The sequence below is a fragment of the Chiloscyllium punctatum genome, chromosome 9 (genome assembly GCF_047496795.1).
Source record: "Chiloscyllium punctatum isolate Juve2018m chromosome 9, sChiPun1.3, whole genome shotgun sequence".
NCBI classification, from domain to species: domain Eukaryota; kingdom Metazoa; phylum Chordata; class Chondrichthyes; order Orectolobiformes; family Hemiscylliidae; genus Chiloscyllium; species Chiloscyllium punctatum.
In genome coordinates, this window is record NC_092747.1 from 24567809 (window position 1) to 24586516 (window position 18708).

At 40.6% G+C, this 18708-nt stretch overlaps 3 protein-coding genes across 3 annotated transcripts in view; 2 read left to right on the plus strand and 1 right to left on the minus strand.

The window, feature by feature from the left end:
• The window catches only part of LOC140481207 (testis-specific gene 10 protein-like), a gene marked incomplete at its 5' end in the record, with an annotated part of 130382 nt that extends 129788 nt beyond the window's left edge, over positions 1-594 (minus strand). The window contains one exon of the mRNA XM_072577039.1: positions 577-594. Coding sequence (XP_072433140.1) covers positions 577-594 — 18 coding nt within the window. The remainder of the gene's footprint in view (positions 1-576) is intronic.
• Positions 595-1762: 1168 nt separating this feature from the next.
• Positions 1763-18708, plus strand: part of lipt1 (lipoyltransferase 1) — a 56110-nt gene continuing 39164 nt past the window's right edge. Inside the window, exon 1 of the mRNA XM_072577040.1 lies at positions 1763-1843. Within this exon, the coding sequence (XP_072433141.1) occupies positions 1833-1843 (11 nt within the window). The 5' untranslated portion in view covers positions 1763-1832. The remainder of the gene's footprint in view (positions 1844-18708) is intronic.
• Positions 1796-18708, plus strand: part of LOC140481209 (BTB/POZ domain-containing protein KCTD21-like) — a 60047-nt gene continuing 43134 nt past the window's right edge. Inside the window, exon 1 of the mRNA XM_072577049.1 lies at positions 1796-1843. The gene's annotated coding sequence lies outside the window, so the exon portion shown is untranslated. The remainder of the gene's footprint in view (positions 1844-18708) is intronic.

Sequence of the window (18708 nt, forward strand, 5' to 3'; positions counted from 1 at the left end):
TGCTGTGCAAACTTTGTTGAGAGACTTTTTAATAAAGAAAAGTTGGCTAATTTCTTGAGACACGAAGCGAGGGGGGGCGTGTGGCTATTAACAAATATAGAACATTTCTATTTTCGGAGACTTGTTTTTTGAAAAGAGAACTCTTGCAGAAGGGAATTGCTTTCTTTAAAACAAAATCATTTTAAAACCAACCCCCTGCGTAAAGCACTTTTTTTCGTTGATTCGAAGCAATAAAAGGATTCACGTAGTAGTGAATGCGCATAGCCTTGTTTAGTTCCTCCCCACATACGGTTTTACCTTGAAGTCAGAAGCTGCCCAACTCCATCTGCGCGTTGGCAACTCTGAAGACATGCTGGTGGGAGAGCGGTGAGACTTGGCCCTGTCTCCTCCAGGGTGGGAGAGTTATCTGGTAGTGTGGCACCCGGGGCTTTCTTAATATATATTTTAACCAATCCACCCCCTTCCTACAGTTGTATATAATACATATATTTAAAGTCCCTGGTTATTTCCAGGAAATATTAAAACAAAACCCACCCCACCTCAAGGTGACATCCTGCTCGCTGTTGTCACACGTACCTGAGTCTGCGTAGCATTATGACATCAAGGAGTGAAGATGGAGAGAAACATCAAGATCAGGAGACACACGCAAAAATATTATAAAACTATTATTACACACAAACTAGTTTGCGCGAGCACATGAGGAACTTTAACACAAGATCTTCGCTGTCCATACCGAGCCAGCAATGGGGTTACGGGGGGGGGGGGGGGGAGGCTACGTACTTTAAACAGAGGCCGGTCATTTAAAATTTATAGCAGCACACACCTCGAGCCTCCCTTTCACAGGTACAAACCTGTCAACGCTCGGGTAAAGCAACAACTCCTGAGGGATGGAGAAAAGCAGCTTACCCGTGGCACCTCTGCCTACAGCAGTCCCGCTTCTTACGGGGGGGTGTGTACGGGAGGTTGGTTGGGAGGAGGGGTGGGGTATGGGGAAAGGGGCGGGGACGGACGAATACCCAATCAGCGTTGCGTACTGGCAGCCGTTGCCGAGTCGATCTAACCAATCAGCGATATTCGTCTGCCGCCGTTCTAACCAATCATCGATATTTGCCGCCCGCAGCAGCCTGGCCGTTCTAACCAATCACAATCTTGTCTGATGGTTAGTGTGGAAGGGGGAGAATGAAGGGTAAAATCGCGCGCTTTTGCTGTGGCGGGGTTGGGAGACAGTTGAAGCTTCTAGCGGTTTCGGCTATTTTCTTTTTTTTTTGTTTGCCTTCTTCCTAATCCAACCTCTTTTTGCGGTCTTCCTTCGAGTCCGTGCTTTTTCAACTTTTTTTCTCGGTCGTTTGAATCGGAATTGTAATTGCAAACTATAACAACAAAAGGACACGGCCGTTAGCTCCGCCTACTAGCGGCATCGGTCGCCTAGTAACGCCGCGTGCTTAACAACAGACAAACAATGTAGGTTAGAGGTCATTCATGGCGTCGCCCCCTCAGTGTAAGTCAAGCCCTGTTTCTGATTAATGTCTGACACTGAATTGATCATGTATTTTACGTCAAAAATGAATAAAACCTGTTAATAGTTAATTAGTAATAATGTGTTCAAGTATCTCCACTACAACAAGAGGCACCATTGAGTGGGACTAATTAGCTTACGCCTCGAAAGAGCTGGCAGAGGCTTAATGGGCTGAATGGCCTCCTGTGCTATACTGTTACATCTTCTCGAGCACTAGCTGTTGACAACATCCAATATTTCCTACGGCAGTACGAAATTGAAGGCCATGAAAGGAAACTCGTCATAAGTGTTCGTCCTTTTTGAACCATTGTCGTCCATGCGATGCAGGTACATCCGCAGCGCTTCTAAGGTTCGAATTTGAAAAAAATTACCAACACTGTACAGGCACTGTACTTCCAAATCAAAGTTACTGCATGGCCTGAAGGGGGTGTTTATAAGTGGGGAAGTTCCCTGGAACCTTTTTGGTTTGTTTCTGGGAAATATTATTTGTATTGTGTTGATGAAGAGTTAGTGATTTGGTGCAGTATGTTTGCAGATATAATACCCTGTTCAGGTAGTTCAGATTTAAAGGTGGCAAATGGCATGCCAAGGAAGAAAGCTGAATCCCTACAGTGTGGAAGCAGGCCATTTGACCCATCGAGTTCACACTGACCCTCCAAGTAGCATCCCATCCAGACCACAGCTTACTCTATCCCTGTAACTCTGCCTTTCCCGTGGTTAATCCACCTAGCCTGCACATCACTGGACATGGGCACTGTGAGCATTTTAGCATAGCAAAACAACCAAAGTTGCACATCTTTGGATTGGAATACCTGGATTGTGTTGAGCTTCTGGAATGTTATTGGAACTGCACCCATCAAGACAAATGGGGAATATTCCATTATAGATGGTGGACAGATTTTGGGGAAATGGGAGGTGAGTTACATACCATGTAATTCTTAGTATCTGACCTATTCTTGAAAGCACAGTTGAGTTTCTGATCAGTGGTAATCCACAAGATGTAGATAGTGGTGTTTTTTTGATAATAATGCCATTGAATGTCACTTGGTGATGGTTAAATTCTGTGGCTGGCACTTATGTGATGCAAATGTTATTTGCCACTTACAGAGGCCAGCTCAGGTGGACAGCTAATTTGCATTGTAGAGTGATGTCAATGGAGTGGTAGACTAATTAACAAGGTTAGATCACATGGAATACAGGGAGAACGCCCCATTTGGATACGTAACTTGCTTGAAAGAAGGAGACAGAGGGTGATGGTGGAGAATTGCTTTTTGGATGGAGGCCCATGTCCAAGTGTGTGTCGCAAGGATGGGTGCTGGGTCTACTGCTTTTTGTCATTTATATATATGATTTGAATGTGAAAAAAGGAGGTATTGTTGGTAAGTCTGCAGATGACACCAAAATTGGTGGTGTAGTGGACAGTCAATAAGGTTACCTCAGAGTACAATCAGACCTTGATCAGATGGGCTGATGGACCATGGAGTGGCAGATGGAATTTAATTTCGATAAATGTGAGGTGCTATGTTTTGATAGCGCAAATCAGGGCAGAACATATACACTTAATGCAAAGTTCCTGGGGAGTGTTGCCAAACAAAGAGACCTTAGAGTGCAGGTTCATATTTCCTTGAGATTGGAGTTGCAGATAAACAGGATAGTGAAGAAGGTGTTTGGTGCATTTGCTGTTATTGGATAAGTATGTTAAGTATTGGAGTTGAGAGGTCATGTTGCAGCTGTATAGGACATTGGTTAGGCTACTTTTGGAATATTATGTTCAATTCTGGTCTCCCTGCTATAGGAAAGATGTTGTGAAACTTGAAAGGGTTCAGAAAAGATTTAAAAGGATGTTGCCAGGATTTGAGGGTTTGAGCTGTAGGGAGAGGCTGAATAAACTAGGGCAATTTTCGCTGGAGCATTGGAGGCTGAGGGGTGACCTTATCAAGGTTCATAAAATCGTGAGGGGCATGGATAGGGTAAATAGACAAAGTCTTTTCCCTGGGTTGGGGGACTCCAGAACTAAAGGGCATAGGTTTAGAGTGAGAGGGGAAAGATTTAAAAGGAACATTAGGGCCAACATTTTAACACCGAATGTGGTCTGTGTATGGAATGAACTGACAAAGGAAGTGGTGGACACTAGTACAATTGCAAAATTTAAAAGGCGTCTGGATAGATACATGAATAGGAAGAGTTTAGAGGTATATGGGCCAATGCTGGCAAATGGGACAAGATTATTTAGGATATCTAGTCAGCATAGACAAGTTGGACCGAAGGGTCTGTTTCCATGCTGTACACCTCTATGATTCCATGACTCGAAGTACTCCAGTTTTGTCTTTGACATTCAAGTGCAGGCCTCTGCCAAAATTGAGGATCAGTTGTTCATGAAGCAGGATCCTCCTCTTAGTTGTTTAACTCTCTATCACCATTCATGACTAGTTTAACAGAACCTCCAGCAGAAGAAGCAATGGTGAAGGAGAGCAGCAGGAGCAGTCAAACAGACTCTCAGGGTGGGAGGATGATTTTGGTGGATTCCTCAACCCAATGTAAACCACAGGCTTCATTCCCTGTACATATGTAAATACTTTCTTGTTTAAGCTTAATTCCACTTCATATTTGTAATGACCAGATACAAAGTCAAAAGTACAGCATCTTGGGAACCTCATTAGTGCTGACAAGACAAAATCTGAGCAGTAGAGAAGTGACGTCAGCGGAAGATAAAGAGGGAATTGCCTGGGTTCCTTGGTCCAAGTGATTACTATAAGAGGTTTGTGCAAGACTGTGCATAGTTGTCTGCCCACTCTATGATTTATTGAGGAAATCAGAATACTGAAGATAAGGGCCTGTTTCTATACTATATGACTCTGAATGGTTTGGAAAGGGTATATGAGGCATGATCCCTCATGAAACGTTACAGCAAGTTGGACCCCAGAATATGAAGACTCCTTTTGTATCACCAAACAGAAACTTGTTTTATCAAATGTCCTAATCATTTACCACCCATATTTATACATCCCCTTCATACTAGAAATTGACACCAGATTCGTTGGCCTAGGTGCAGTGCTGACATAGCTTATGGGCAGAAAAGAGTACTTATTGCTTGTGACCATCGGAGTCTCAAATCGAATGAGAGGAATATGGCAATTACTGCACAATGAAACTCAAACTGTTCACTTTGAGGTAAGCTATTTCCAGGAAGTTGAGAGACTGGTGCAGAGTTTGAAGTGTTTACAGACAATAACCGAATCAGCTACTTTCAAATTTCTATGAAGCTTGGAGTAATAGAGACTCATTGGGCTACTGAACTCAAACTATTTTAATTACAGATCTCGTACAGGTCAGGCAAAAATAAAGCAAAAGAACTGACCGTGGTAGGGAACCTAAACCAGCCCAGCTGGAGGGGCTGTGGCTGACATCATGCCCATGCCTTTGCTTCAGGTAAAAGGCAGCATTCTGAACCTAATTCCCCACAACATTTGGACCAAGATTCAGTGGAGTGTCACTGTTGCACTTATGAGTGAAATCTAAATCAGGTCCAGACAGGTAAATCCTGCCATGTTTCACTTTTGCCATGTGTCTGTAGAATGAGAACCACAGACAGCTTCAGTTAATTGGTGCAGCCATCAGTGACTACTGGTCCAAAATTCATCAAAATCTGACGAGGGGAGGATGCAATCCTCTAGCAGCTGATTCCCCATGACAATGAAAGGGAGGTGAAACAATTCATCTTTCTCTTATCCAGCCTCAAGTGTCAAGAAAACTAGAGAACTGTGGATGCTGGAAATCAGAAACAAAAACAGAAAATGTTGGAAAATCTCAGCAGACCTGACAGCATTGGTGGAAAGAAAGCAGAGTTAATGTTTTGGATCAAAGACCTGAAATGTTAACTCTGCTTTCTCTCCACAGGTGCTGCCAGACCTACTGAGACTTTCCAGCAATTTCAGTTTTTGTTTCTCAAGTGTCAAGTGTTGGCAGTAATTCATTATCAAGCAGGACATAGAGCTACAGAGAAATCAATTGCCCTGACCAAGTTCAAAGCTTTTGAACCAAGATGGCTGTTGATATTGATAACTACTGTTGAAATTGTGAGAGGTGTACTTTGGCCAAAAGAAGCAAATGACTTCCATCCAGCATAGGATCCTTAGTTGTCAAGGAACCTTTAGGAGTAATTGCAATAAATCTCCGAATCCTTGACACCAGCAGTAATGTGTTTGAGCATATCCACACACTCTCAAATGTCTTCACCAAGATCCCGAAGACCATTACCATCTATGATTAAAAGGCTGCAAGTTTAGCCAGAGTATTAGTTTGTTACATGATTACTTTGGTGTTCCATGTTGTATTCACAGTGTATGGGAGCAACTTTGAGAACAAGATAACTGTCCTCTGTGAATATTGCCTCCTGAGAGTAAACAAAAACCGTTATGAGGACCTTTATGGAACTGGTTTGTGCTTATAATAACACCCCATACCCATCCACAGGCTAGTTTTCACACTATCTTCTTTGGACCATAAGCAGTCCTTCATCTTGGGTTCACCTCACTATCTAAAGGAAATGGCCAGGTCAATGAATGGATAGCCAAATATCACATAAGGCTGAGCTGGGCATCAGATGGTGTCCAAGAGGGCTGAAAGAGTGCTGAGAAGAAAAACAGTGAACAGCCACAAAGACATCAGTATAAGGTATTCCTCCAAATTTAGAATGTCACAAGTTGGAATAAAATATATGATGTTTATGTCCTTGAATCCCATGGAGTCAGTAAGCAGCTAGACATAAGTGTCCCATGTTATTGAACCAATAACTAAATGGCAGTTTCCAAAAATGAGTTACAGAAGAGAGTTTCTTGAGGCAGCATGGTGGCACAGTGGTTAGCACTGCTGCCTCACAGCGCCAGAGACCTGGGTTCAATTCCCGCCTCAGGCGACTGACTGTGTGGAGTTTGCACGTTCTCCCCGTGTCTGCGTGGGTTTCCTCCGGGTGCTCCAGTTTCCTCCCACAGTCCAAAGATGTGCAGGTCAGGTGAATTGGCCATGCTAAATTGCCGTAGTGTTAGGTAAGGGGTAAATGTAGGGGTCTGGGTGGGTTACGCTTCAGCAGGGCGGTGTGGATTTGTTGGGCCGAAGGGCCTGTTTCCACACTGTAAGTAATCTAATCTAATCTAATCTAATCAAAGGCCAGAAGTGTGGTGAAAGATGTAGAAGCAAGCAAGTGGTTTTAGAGAACCTGATGCATTGGAGCATGATAACTTGAGTGAAGTCAGAGAGCAATTTGGAATCCTGGAGTGACTTAAATATTGTAAATCCAGCAGGTGCACCCAGTGTGGGAAGGCTTACTCCCATCCAGCAGGGAGTGCAGGGAGCCTCAAATCCCTGGATGTTGCCAGTACAAATTAGAGGCTGAGAAAGTCTTTACCCCAACCCTTACCATTTGCCCAGTAGAGCCACAAATGTGAATTAAACATTCTAATCATTGTGGTGCAACTGAATCTGCTAATCATGCAATTGCTTAGCAAATGGTTCATGTGTGCTAAATATAGTTGCAGGGAAAATAATTTTCAAGCAGGGAAGTGTGCAATGGAATCTTCATCTGCAGGTGATGATGGTGAGGGATGGCACTGAACAGGGGCACTTGCTAGGATCTCCAGCAACAGGTAGTGATCATGTGGAAGGGTAACTGAAAATGTCGAATAGACCTTCTCAGGGGGGATATGGGTGTCTTTGGGGGATGGAAGCCTCATGGGAAGAATCTTTGACAAAAGATTCCTTAATCCAATGTGAATAATAGGCTTTAGTACATTCTACATAGTGTCACAAAGCTAGTCCTTTTGCAAGCGTATGTTGTTCTTGATTTTTTTTTCAGAGAAGTTCTTAACGACCCAAGGTTCTAAAATGTCTGAAGTTTGAATGGTTCATTGTGACCCATTTGTTTATACCTAACAGATAATGCTTCAGGCAGAAAGCTTTCAAGTCCTTTTTTTAAAAAAGAACTGGTATAATCAAGGGAGCGTGTCCAGCTCTCTAGCTGGGCAGATCAGTTCAATTAAGTTAGTTGAGTCAGGGTCACAGTTGAAACTGGACGCTCTCCCCTCTCCTTCTGACTTCACAACCTGTAAGCTTTTTGTGTCATTTTTACTCTCTGTGCTAAGGGGTTTGTTTATTGTGATCGTTGCAAGTATTTTGGAACAGCATCATTAAGTCGGGATAGCCTGTCGGGTTCAGATAGGATAGTTTATTTGAGTATTCTGTTTTTGGTTTGTTGTGTTTCATTCTGTCATTTTGTAAATAAATTATATTTGTTTAAAACTATGCAGTCTGACCAGTTAATTCACTCTGGGAATATCCACTATACACTTACCTGAAACAAATAGCAAAGTTACGCTCTGGGCTACCAGCTTAAAAGTGCTTTGAGGGGTCAGGCTTGATCCCATAACAATTGTAAATGCTTAATGCTTTCTTGTTTAACCTCTATTTTACTTTCATGTTTGTATTCGCTTGAATTCCTGCTTCATAATTTTTGGGTCATCCATGTGTTCAAATCCAATGTTACATCGTTAAGACAGGATTAGTTTCCTGGTTTGATATCATAACAACGCAGGATAAGGAAAACTGCCAGATCACAGATTGTGGTTGAATACAATTCTGTTCTTGCTGACAGCTCAAAGGAGCTCGTGAATATGCAGACTCAGTTGACTATTGATTCTGTGTCTATCTCATTTACCAGTTTTATTGACACACTGGAAGGTGTCACTGGTATGACCACTGGATTTCATCTCATCAAAGCAGTAGTTTGTCTTCTAATACTGTCAAAGAGAGACTTATCTGTGAGAAGTGGATTGATGAGAACAAGATCAAGTAGATTTTTACATCCTGTTAGTTCTCTCGTCACATGCCAAAAGCCCAGGCTTGATTCTGCTAGTTTAGTCAATAATGGTGCTGGTGATGGAAACTAAAAGTTTTGTTTTATTTATTCTTGAGTTATGAGCACTGCTAGCTAGGGGTTAGTATTTATTTCCAATCCTTAAATATTCTTAAGAAGGTGATGGTAGGCTGCCTTCTTGAACTGTTGCAGTTCTTCTGATATAAGTACAGCCACTGTGCATTTAGATAAAGAGTGCTGGGAGGAATAGTGAGTATGAGTAGTTGATTTTCAATTTTGAAAGTTAGGTTGCACTTTCTAACACCAATGCATGTATGCTATGCAATGCTTAAATCAGCGCATTCATATTTAAACGTGTGTGTGTGTGTGTGTGTGTGTGTGTGGGGGGGGGGGGGGGGGGGTGGGGGGTGGTGGGGTGGATACAGCCGCAGACCTGAAAGAGGAATGTGGCTCAGGTCAAACAATTGAAACAGTTTTGAATACCAATCTATAATCTGTTGTTAGCAGGTAGAATTCTTTACAGCAGTACAAGTGTCACAAAAGGGATTTGCTTTCATTGGGTGCTCTAACATCCAACTGAGCCCTAAAGAAAATAACAAAAGAAAGACAAATTAGATCATGATCTCAAGCAATTCTAGCAACTCCTATTATAATGGGTTAGAAATGAATGACATTTGAATTGCTGGATTTCTATTTTGTGTATTTTTACGTTTGAATTTTTGCTCCCTCTCGTTGCATGTAATTTTCATCTTCAGTAATTGTCATCTTCAGTTTGACACATTGGAAAAACATATCAGTATTTCGAACTTGTGTTTTCCCAAGAGCATAGTTTTCCCTCCAGTAAAAATAATGAAGGGAAAACTATAGGAGTTATACATCTGAATTTGTGAAAGCTTTGCACAAGGACGACCAATCACTATTTAATGATATTTTGCTGCGAAGTTAGTGCTCAGATAGAACAAATAATGCTGTGCCGTTGTGCACCAGTAATGTCCCATAGTCAGTCATAAGGTAATTGGCCAACTAATCTTATAAGTAGAATTTCTTTTATGTGAAATATAGGCTATGACTCTGAGAGTATTGTCATGAGAATCTCAAAATCCACTTCACCAAATGGTTGTTTTAACATCATCGCTGAGCCCCCTCAGTTCTGTATTGGAATCTCAACTTAACTATGCATTCAGTACTGTTGAAGGACTGGAAGTGAAGTCATAGAGTCATAGAATCACAGATGTACAGCATGGAAACAGACCCTTCGGTCCAACACGTCCATGCAGACCAGCTACCCTAAATTAATCTAGTTCCATTTGCCAGCATTTGGCCCACATCCCTCTAAAACCTTCCTATTCATATACTCATCCAGCTGCCTTTTAAATGTTGTAATTGTCTTTTATATCTAAGGAGACTACTACCAACAAAGGTGAATTGATTTCAGATCTACAAATTTAAATTAGCATTCAAGCTTATTTTAAAAACCAACTCCCAGAGATTACCTTGAAATGTAGGATTTTGTGTTTATTTATACAAAATATATTAAACAGCATTCACAATTTTATATACATTGAAAATATAATTTTAATCAATATCTACAATCTCTAAACCATCATTTTCATTCACATAGGACACCGATTCCACCATTTTTTCTCCAAATGTTCCTGAAAACGATTTGCTGTTCTGATTAGTAATGCTCATATCTGCATTGGTAGTAACACCTGACACGCATTTGACATCTGTTTTTAAAAGATTTCCTTCAACAAAGCTTTCCACAAGCTTTGCACTTTCTACATTCTCTGCACTTTCTACATTCTCTGCACTTGTATCCTCTTTGTTCAATCTCGAAGCAACAGTTGAGGTTGATTTCCCTGAACACAGCCCCATCAGGTAACCACACAGAAACAGAGTTCGTTGCCTCTTCTGTTCAAATGAGTTTCTTTGAAAAGTGGAGCGTTGTTTTTCCAACGAAATCCCACAAGAAAATCTATTTTTGGGATGAAAGAATATCACAGTGCATAAGTTTATTAAATAATGTATTATGCATAAAATGAGATCAGTGACATCTAAAATTGCATCAGATAAACTTTTGAATATAATACCGTATGTACTCGTGTAAAAGTCGAACTTTTTAAGACTATTTTTAAAGATTCAATTTATAGATTTGACTGTTACACGGGCACTAGTTTTGAGAGGGTGAAATTCATGCTGCAGTTCGAAATACTATATTAGAAGAATTCGATTTAATCGCTCAACTAATCCCGGGTAAAGAAGAAAAACACAATGAATTATGGTAAAGGTAATTATCAGATAAAAGCAAGAGAAACAAAAATGAATTACTGGTAGTAAGTTTTATTTATACATACCGGTACGAAATTTAACATGTCAAAGACTCATTGAAATCCTGCAAAATCACACTGTGCAACATTGTCCTGGCCTGGCACATTTAAAATGAAACACTTATTAAATTCTGAATGTGTAAGCGTCTTGAACTTTCCAGCCAAATTCTCCCGTTTCCCTCCCGTTTACTCTCGTATGTAATGAACCTCAGCATCATTAACAAATTTTGTCAAAAAATTAAAGATATATGTAGCTAATATATCTCACTTTTATTCAGATATAATGGCACAATTAAAATTATTAATTTTTTAACAATGTTAGCTTTTTATTGTGCAGTGAACAAACTTAGTACCAGTCTGAATGAATCAAAATGTGCGGTCCTAAACCAAGTGGGCTAAGTAGAGTTATGATTAAATGGAGATGCAATATAGTAAACAACAGCGATAAGTAGATTTACTGGTATGAATGAATGAATGTGATTTTGTTTTAGTGAGTTAATGGGAACATACAATTTCCTTTGTAAGGGGTTTATAATGCGATACAGTAGGGTCGACTTTTACACGAAATATATGGTAAATACAAAATTTTTTTGGACAAAAATATGGGGTCAACTTTTCACAAGTATATATGGTATTTATCTTCCTATCACTGGCTGATGGATAACCACTGAAAGAAACAAATTGCCTGCCCATGGATACATAACCACTTAATGTTTTGTTCTGTTGGAGACATTTTGCATGATGTTGTTGGAATAAATCTACTGAAGTGGGTGAACATGGATTTAATGGAGTAAATTTTGCCACAAGCTTTAGAACCCCAATATCAAGAACAAGTAGGGATTATGAGTGTGGACCTGCAGGTGCTGAAGTCATAATCTTGACAGATGTGACTTCCTAATTGGCTCACTTCAAGCTCAACATCTAATTAAAGATAGCATGGTGCTGACTCAGTCATGGGCAGGCAATTCTGGATTGTCAGCAGCCCCACCAGCAAAGAGGGGCATTGCCGAGGCAATTTGAGGACTGTGATGACAATTATGTAGGAGTGTGCAATGGCTTCAAAGACGTAAAAAATGATCAGATTTGAAGTGAGTTCTTCAAAATGGAATGGAAACTCCGCCAGCTGGATCTGTTCTTTATTGCCCATGTCTCTATTATACCTATTGCTGATAGACAGCTTCTATTTGGCTGGTAACCTCAAGGCCAGTATGCAGCTTGGCCACATAATCAACCTCAAACTTGGTACATTAAATGGATTAATAGGTTGTCCAACTTGCATGCAGCAAACAATGGAGCTGCTTTCCAGGTTGTCCTGGAAGGTTCCCTAGCACTAGAATACACATGCAGCAATCAATGCAACTCACCTCTATTTTCCCTTCCTATCTCCACATCCCATAAATCCCAAATATGGCCTCCAACGCTTGGCAAAATTGCCCTTGAACAAGTGGCTGAATTTCACCGTACATTTCTGATTTGTTGACTTGACATTTTTATTCTAGAGTCTTGGAATGAGTTGATTTTACTGCTGATGCTATTTTGGTAGATAAATTCTAAATCAAAAAAAATCTGTAACTCTCCAATCTGGCAAGCCTGGGATTAAGTCATTTCTAGAGTATAATATTATATTAAAATCCTTAACTACAAGTGTGAATTTAGCTGGAACTATGTTCATGGACGCAATATTGTTAGCCACAAATAAGAAGCACATGTTTTTGCAAATCTGACTGTATATAGGCGTTCTGGTGTGACCAAGCAAGGTAATCATTCTGTCTATTACCAGCAATCCGGACCAGAGTAGACAAAGGGGAATTCGACTGAAAGGTGTCTTAAAAATAGTCTGAAAAGTGGGCTGAAATAATAAGAGGGATGAACCTAAAAGGTTCACAAGAAAAGTACATTAGGTAGAACTGAATGGTAGGGTTTGGAACTTAAAGGTCATGATTGTCAAAGGCACTGGAAAGATCCTGGAAAATGCAAGGAAAAACCAGGATGCAGAGGAGAGAGTCACAGAGATCGAGGTAAGGACAACAAGGGAGTTTCACATTAAGATGGGGAATACCATGGGAGAATCAGGTGTACTAGGGAAGGAGAATGAGCAGGTGAAATGAATAAGGGCAGTGCGAGGATAAGGTTAGAAATGGAATCCTAATGGAAGATGACTCGGGCGAAGAGAAGGAATATTGAGAGAATATTGAGCAGTACTTCCGACGAGGGAAGGAGCATTTCTGGACCTAATAGTTGGAAATAACCCAGGCAGGTGAAAGGCATATCAGTAGGCAAGTATATTGGAGATAGTGTCCACAACATAGACAGATATAAAATAATTATAGAAAAGGATAAGGGTAGGCTGGGAATAAAAGTTCTAATTTTACTAAGGTATGATTTGGCCCAAATGACCTGGAAGCAGCTACTTGCAGATACAATTGTGTCAGGGTAGTGTGAAGCGTTCAATGAGGAAATAGTGAACAAAAAGGACAAATAAAAACAAAGGGTGGGACCAAGTTTAGAAAATTCCAGATATCAAGAGACATTAAGATTGAGGTAAAAGAGAAGTTATGGCAGATACCGAAGGATCAATACTACAGAGTCTCTGGAGTGGTATCAAAAGTGCAGGAGGGAACATAGGAAGGAAATTAGAAAAGCATATAGAGTGCATGTGAAAGCATGGCAAATAGAATAAAGGAAAATCCAAAGGGTTTTTTAAAAAGAAAGATAAGGAGCATGGAATAGGTAAAGTTGCTATAGTTCCACTCTTTTATTTGAGAGAAACAACAGGTGATGGTTTGATCTGAGGCTCACCACACCTCAAGCAAAAAGTGAAGTTGATAAGGGGGATCTTCATGGTAAACTCAGCCAGAACATGAATTGAACCTGCGCTGTTGTCATCGCTTTGAATTGCAAGGTAGCCGACTGAGCTAACCGATTCTCAAGGGCAAGAGAACAATTAGGGAAAGAGTAGACTCTCTTAGAGACCATGGGGGCAATCTGTGTATAGACCCAGAAAATGTGGGCACAGTCCTCGATGAATACAGTCTTCAGAATGGAAAAGGATGAGACAGGTATGGACATGAAGGTGAAGGACTATGAAATATTAGAAAAGATTAACACAAATAGAGGAGGTAATAGAGAGTTTAGCCCAGACTTAAAAATTGATAAATCTATAGGTCTGCATTAGATATATAACAGGACACTAAGGACATGAGCATTGAATGGATAGGGATACTTAACCTCTTGGAGCACAACAAATGATTCATCCCTTTGCAGCGCTGGAGTCAGGTTCTCTTGAGGGCACTGACGTCTGCAGCCACCTCTGTCCAGGATGTCTTTGTTATTTTGGAAGGATTTGTGTACCATCCACAGGGAAGAAATATATTCTCTTCTAGACAGCCTTCAGAAGAAATTCTAGGAAGGCTTTAATTAACCTTGATACTGCTTTTTCCCGTGTCTCTTACAGTTCCAGGAGTGGATGAGATCAATGTGCAGAGATTGAGTGATGTTTCTAGATTGTGGAGAGTGAAGTGCTGTCTGGGTGCATTTTAAATATAATGCCTAGAATTCAGAACCTAAAAGGTCCCAGTGGAGGGCAGAACTTCCTACTCCCTGCCCAAAAGTTTGATATTTCACTTGGACATGCATATACAATGAGCTGAGTGGAACGTAATCAACTGAGATATTTGTATCATCGATAGTCACAGGTGAGGTGCCGGAAGACTGGAGGTTGGCTAACGTGGTGCCACTACTGAAGAAAGGTGGTAAGGACAAGCCAGGGAACTACAGACTAATGAGCCTGACGTCGGTGGTGGGCAAGTAGTTGGAGGGAATTTGAGCTATAGGGAGAGGCTGAACAGGCTGGGGCTGTTTTCCCTGGAGCGTCGGAGGCTGAGGGGTGACCTTTTAGAGGTTTACAAAATTATGAGGGGCATGGACAGGATAAATAGGCAAAGTCTTTTCCCTGGGGTCAGGGAGTCCAGAACTAGAGGGCATAGGTCTAGTGTGAGAGGGGAAAGATATAAAAGAGACCTAAGGGGCAACTTTTTCACACAGAGGGTGGTGCGTGTATGGAATGACCTGCCAGAGGAAGTGGTGGAGGCTGATACAATTGCAACATTTAAGAGGCATTTGTATGGGTATATGAATAGGAAGGGTTTGGAGGGATATGGGCCGGGTGCTGGCAGGTGAGACTAGATTGGGTTGGGATATCTGGTCGGCATGGACGGGTTGGACTGAAGGGTCTGTTTCCATGCTGTACATCTCTATGACTCTATGTACATGTATTTGGAAAGGCAAGAACTGATTAGGGATAGTTAACATGGCTTTATGGGTGGGAAATCATTTCTCACAAATTTGATTGAGTTTTTTGAAGAAGTAACAAAGAGGATTGATGAGGGCAGAGTGGTAGATGTGATCTATATGGACTTGAGTCAGGTGTTTGACAAGATTTCCCATGGGAGACTGGTGAGCAAGGTTAGATCTCATGGAATACAGGGAGAACTCGCCATTTGGACACAGAACTGGCTCAAAGGTGGAAGACAGAGGATGGTGGTGGAGAGTTGTTTTTCAGACTGGGGGCCTGTGACCAGTGGAGTACCACAAGGATCGGTGCTCGGTCCACTACTTTTCATCATTTATATAAATGATTTGGATGTGAGCATAAGAGGTACAGTTAATAAGTTTGCAGATGACACCAAAATTGGAGGTGTAGTGGACAGTGAAGAAGATTACGTCAGATTACAATGGGATCTTGATCAGATGGGCCAATGGGCTGAGGAGTGGCAGATGGAGATTAATTTAGATAAATGTGAGGTGCTGCATTTTCGAAAAGCAAATCAGAGTAGGACGTATACATTTAATGGTAAGGTCCTATGGAGTGTTGCTGAACAAAGAGACCTGGGAGTGCAGGTTCATAGCTCCTTGAAAGTGGAGTCGCAAGTACATAGGATAGTGAAGAAGGCGTTTGGTATGCTTTCCTTTATTGTTCAGAGTATTGAGTACAGGAGTTGGGAGGTCATGTTACGGCTGTACAGAACATTGGTTAGGCCACTGTTGAAATATTGTATGCAGTTCTGGTATCCTTCCTTTAAAGTTGTGAAACTTTAAAGGATTCAGAAAAGATTTACAAGGATGTTGCCAGGTTTGGAGGATTTGAGCTATAGGGAGAGGTTGAATAGAGGCTGTTTTCCCTGGAGCATCAGAGGCTGAGGGGTGACATTATCAAGGTTTATAAAATTATGAGGGACATGGATAGGATAAATAGACAAAGTCTTTTCCCTGGGGTGGGGAGTCCAGAACTAGAGGACATTGGTTTAGGGTGAGAGGAGAAAGATATAAAAGAGACCAAAGGCAATTTTTTCACACAGATGGTGGTGCGTGTATGGAATGAGCTGCTGGAGGAAGTGGTGGAGGCTGGTACAATTGCAACATTTAAAAGGCATCAGGATAGGTATATGAATAGGAAAGGTTTAGAGGCATATGGGCCAGGTGCTGGTAGGTGGGACCAGATTGTGTTGGGAAATCTGGTCAACATGGACAAGTTGAGCCGAAGGGTCTGTTTCCGTGCTCTATATCTCTATGAAATGAGAAACCCAACCCAATCTTCAAGTGGAGGTATCTCCTATTTTTAGGGTCTCCTCCGCATAGTCTCAAAAAACCAAGATTTCACCCTGTATGTTTCCTTTCCAAGATATTGCATTAAAATGATGCTTGGGACATCAAGCAAACAGGTGATTCACATTGTGCTTTATTTCACCTGTAGTCAGAAAGGATGAAGAACAAAGTGGTTGATCATCAACAGTTCATTCTGAATCCTGTGTTTTATCCAGTGTGCTGGTTAATGGAAATGGGCTTGGTCATAATGAGCGTGCACAGGAATTTCCAACCTATCACCTCGATTTGTTGTAGTGCTCATACAGCTAAATGAGAGATCTGTGAATTGGCTCTACTTAAAGAATTTCCAGACAACTGATGTTTCAGAACAAAAGATTTAGGACTTCAGAGATTACAGTATATAAAGATTGAAAATTTGAGATGTACACAAATTAAAAGAAGATTGGATTTGTATGTATTTCACATTTACGGCAATAATCCTCCGAAAGATGTGCAAATCCACAGTTAAATATACAAATTTGAATTTTCAACCAAGGTGATTGGTGCAACCTGAATAACCTGGAATTCTGCTAAGTCCTCCTTTAATCCTTCAATATTGGAGATTTCCCGATGGTATGCCCATTTTTCTACAATTGGTATTGGCAAAACAGTCACACCACAACAATTATCATAATAACTCCAGGAAACAACAAATAAGAGTAGTTTGAAAAATAGCCAAAAACACTGAGATACTTTTTAACACAGATCTTGAAATATCTCTCGGGCAACTATTTTCAATGAATGTAAACATAAATCAATATCATAACTACATAACATCACGGGGTCTTCCTCAAAGTTTTCAAATCTTTGAAATCCAGAACAAGAAATGTGATACACTAAGATTTAACTTTTGAACTTTTTTTCTTGTTCAGAGATTATTAGGTTTACTACACATCTTTGCACTTAGCCACAACCAAATCATCCATGTTACTAATTAAAAGAATAACTAATTATCACTATCCACCAAGATCAATGCAATAATAATAATAAGGAGGATAGGGAAAGTGGAAGAGAACTAAATTAAGATAGAGTTGAAGAGGGCAGCATTCAGCTTTTTTAAAATGTAGCCTATTTTTCTAATCAACCTGTTCAGAGATATTATTACACACCTCTGGAGCAGGTGGGAATTGAACCCAGGCCTCTTGGTCCAGGGGTTAAAGACTCTACATCTGCACCACAACAGCCCCCTAGGACTTAACTTTTTTTAAGAAAAGGAGAAAGAGAGGGAGGGATGACCCATCACGTTTCTGCTTTTTAATGTAATCTGTCTTTCTAATCAATCTGTTTAGAGATGTTATTACATGCCTCTGGAACAGGTGGGGCTTGAACACTGGCTTTCTGATCCAGGGCTAGGGACACTACCGCAGCTGGGTGAAAGTGAGGACTGCAGAAGCTGGAGATTAAAGTTGTGAGTGTGGTGCTGGAAAAGTACAGCAGGTCAGGCAGCAGCTGAGGAGCAGGAAATTAATGTTTTGGGCATAAGCCCGTCAACTCTTCCTAAGATGCTGCCTGACCTGCTGTACTTTTCCAGCACCACACTCTCGACACCACCACTGCTGCACAAGAGGGCCCTAAAACTGCTAATGCTGTTCAAGGGAGCTACGCAAGGCCCAAGAGAAATTTGAACTCATAATCGCTGGTTTACCAGGCCAGTGCTCTAACACTGAGTTATAAAGCCTGAGACAGGATTTAGCATTTTTGTTCTTTTTCTCTTTCTCCAGCTTTGAATCAATTCCCGAACTGAGGAGATACTAAATCCCCTGTTTTTTTTTGTCATTTCTCCTCCCACATAGCAGTAGTGCTTATTTTAGGATTTAGCCTTTATTGAAAATTGTTCAATTTTCTAATTGGATTTGGCTAATTCATTCCATTTGTTTATCAAGTGGACCCAATCAGAAAATCTGGGCTTCTGAGCCAGGTTTCAGTTTTCTCAAATTTTGAGAACACATTAGATAAAGCAATGAAGATAATTCTATAGAAATTGCTAGAGTTTTCTTTACAAAGGAATGTTTTATCAGGGATTAAATAGACTGTTGAAAAACTCAATATGTTGATTGCAAATTGAAAGCTCAGTTTTGTGAGAGGGAACAAGTGGCTGCAAAACAAATATTCGATTCCATGCCTTGAACTATTGACATTTTGCACTGACCTCTGAATGAATACGTTGAACAATTTATTTTTTAGCTGCTATTGCTTTTTAGAATGTATTTATTTTTATATTTTAATCACAAAAAATACTCACCAAATATTAGTAAAAATTAAAGTAACCTGCAAACAGTGTAATATGAAACAAATGTATCTAATTTTTGTTAACTTTTTTTGAAAAACAAAATGCTGAATATTAGAAAGAC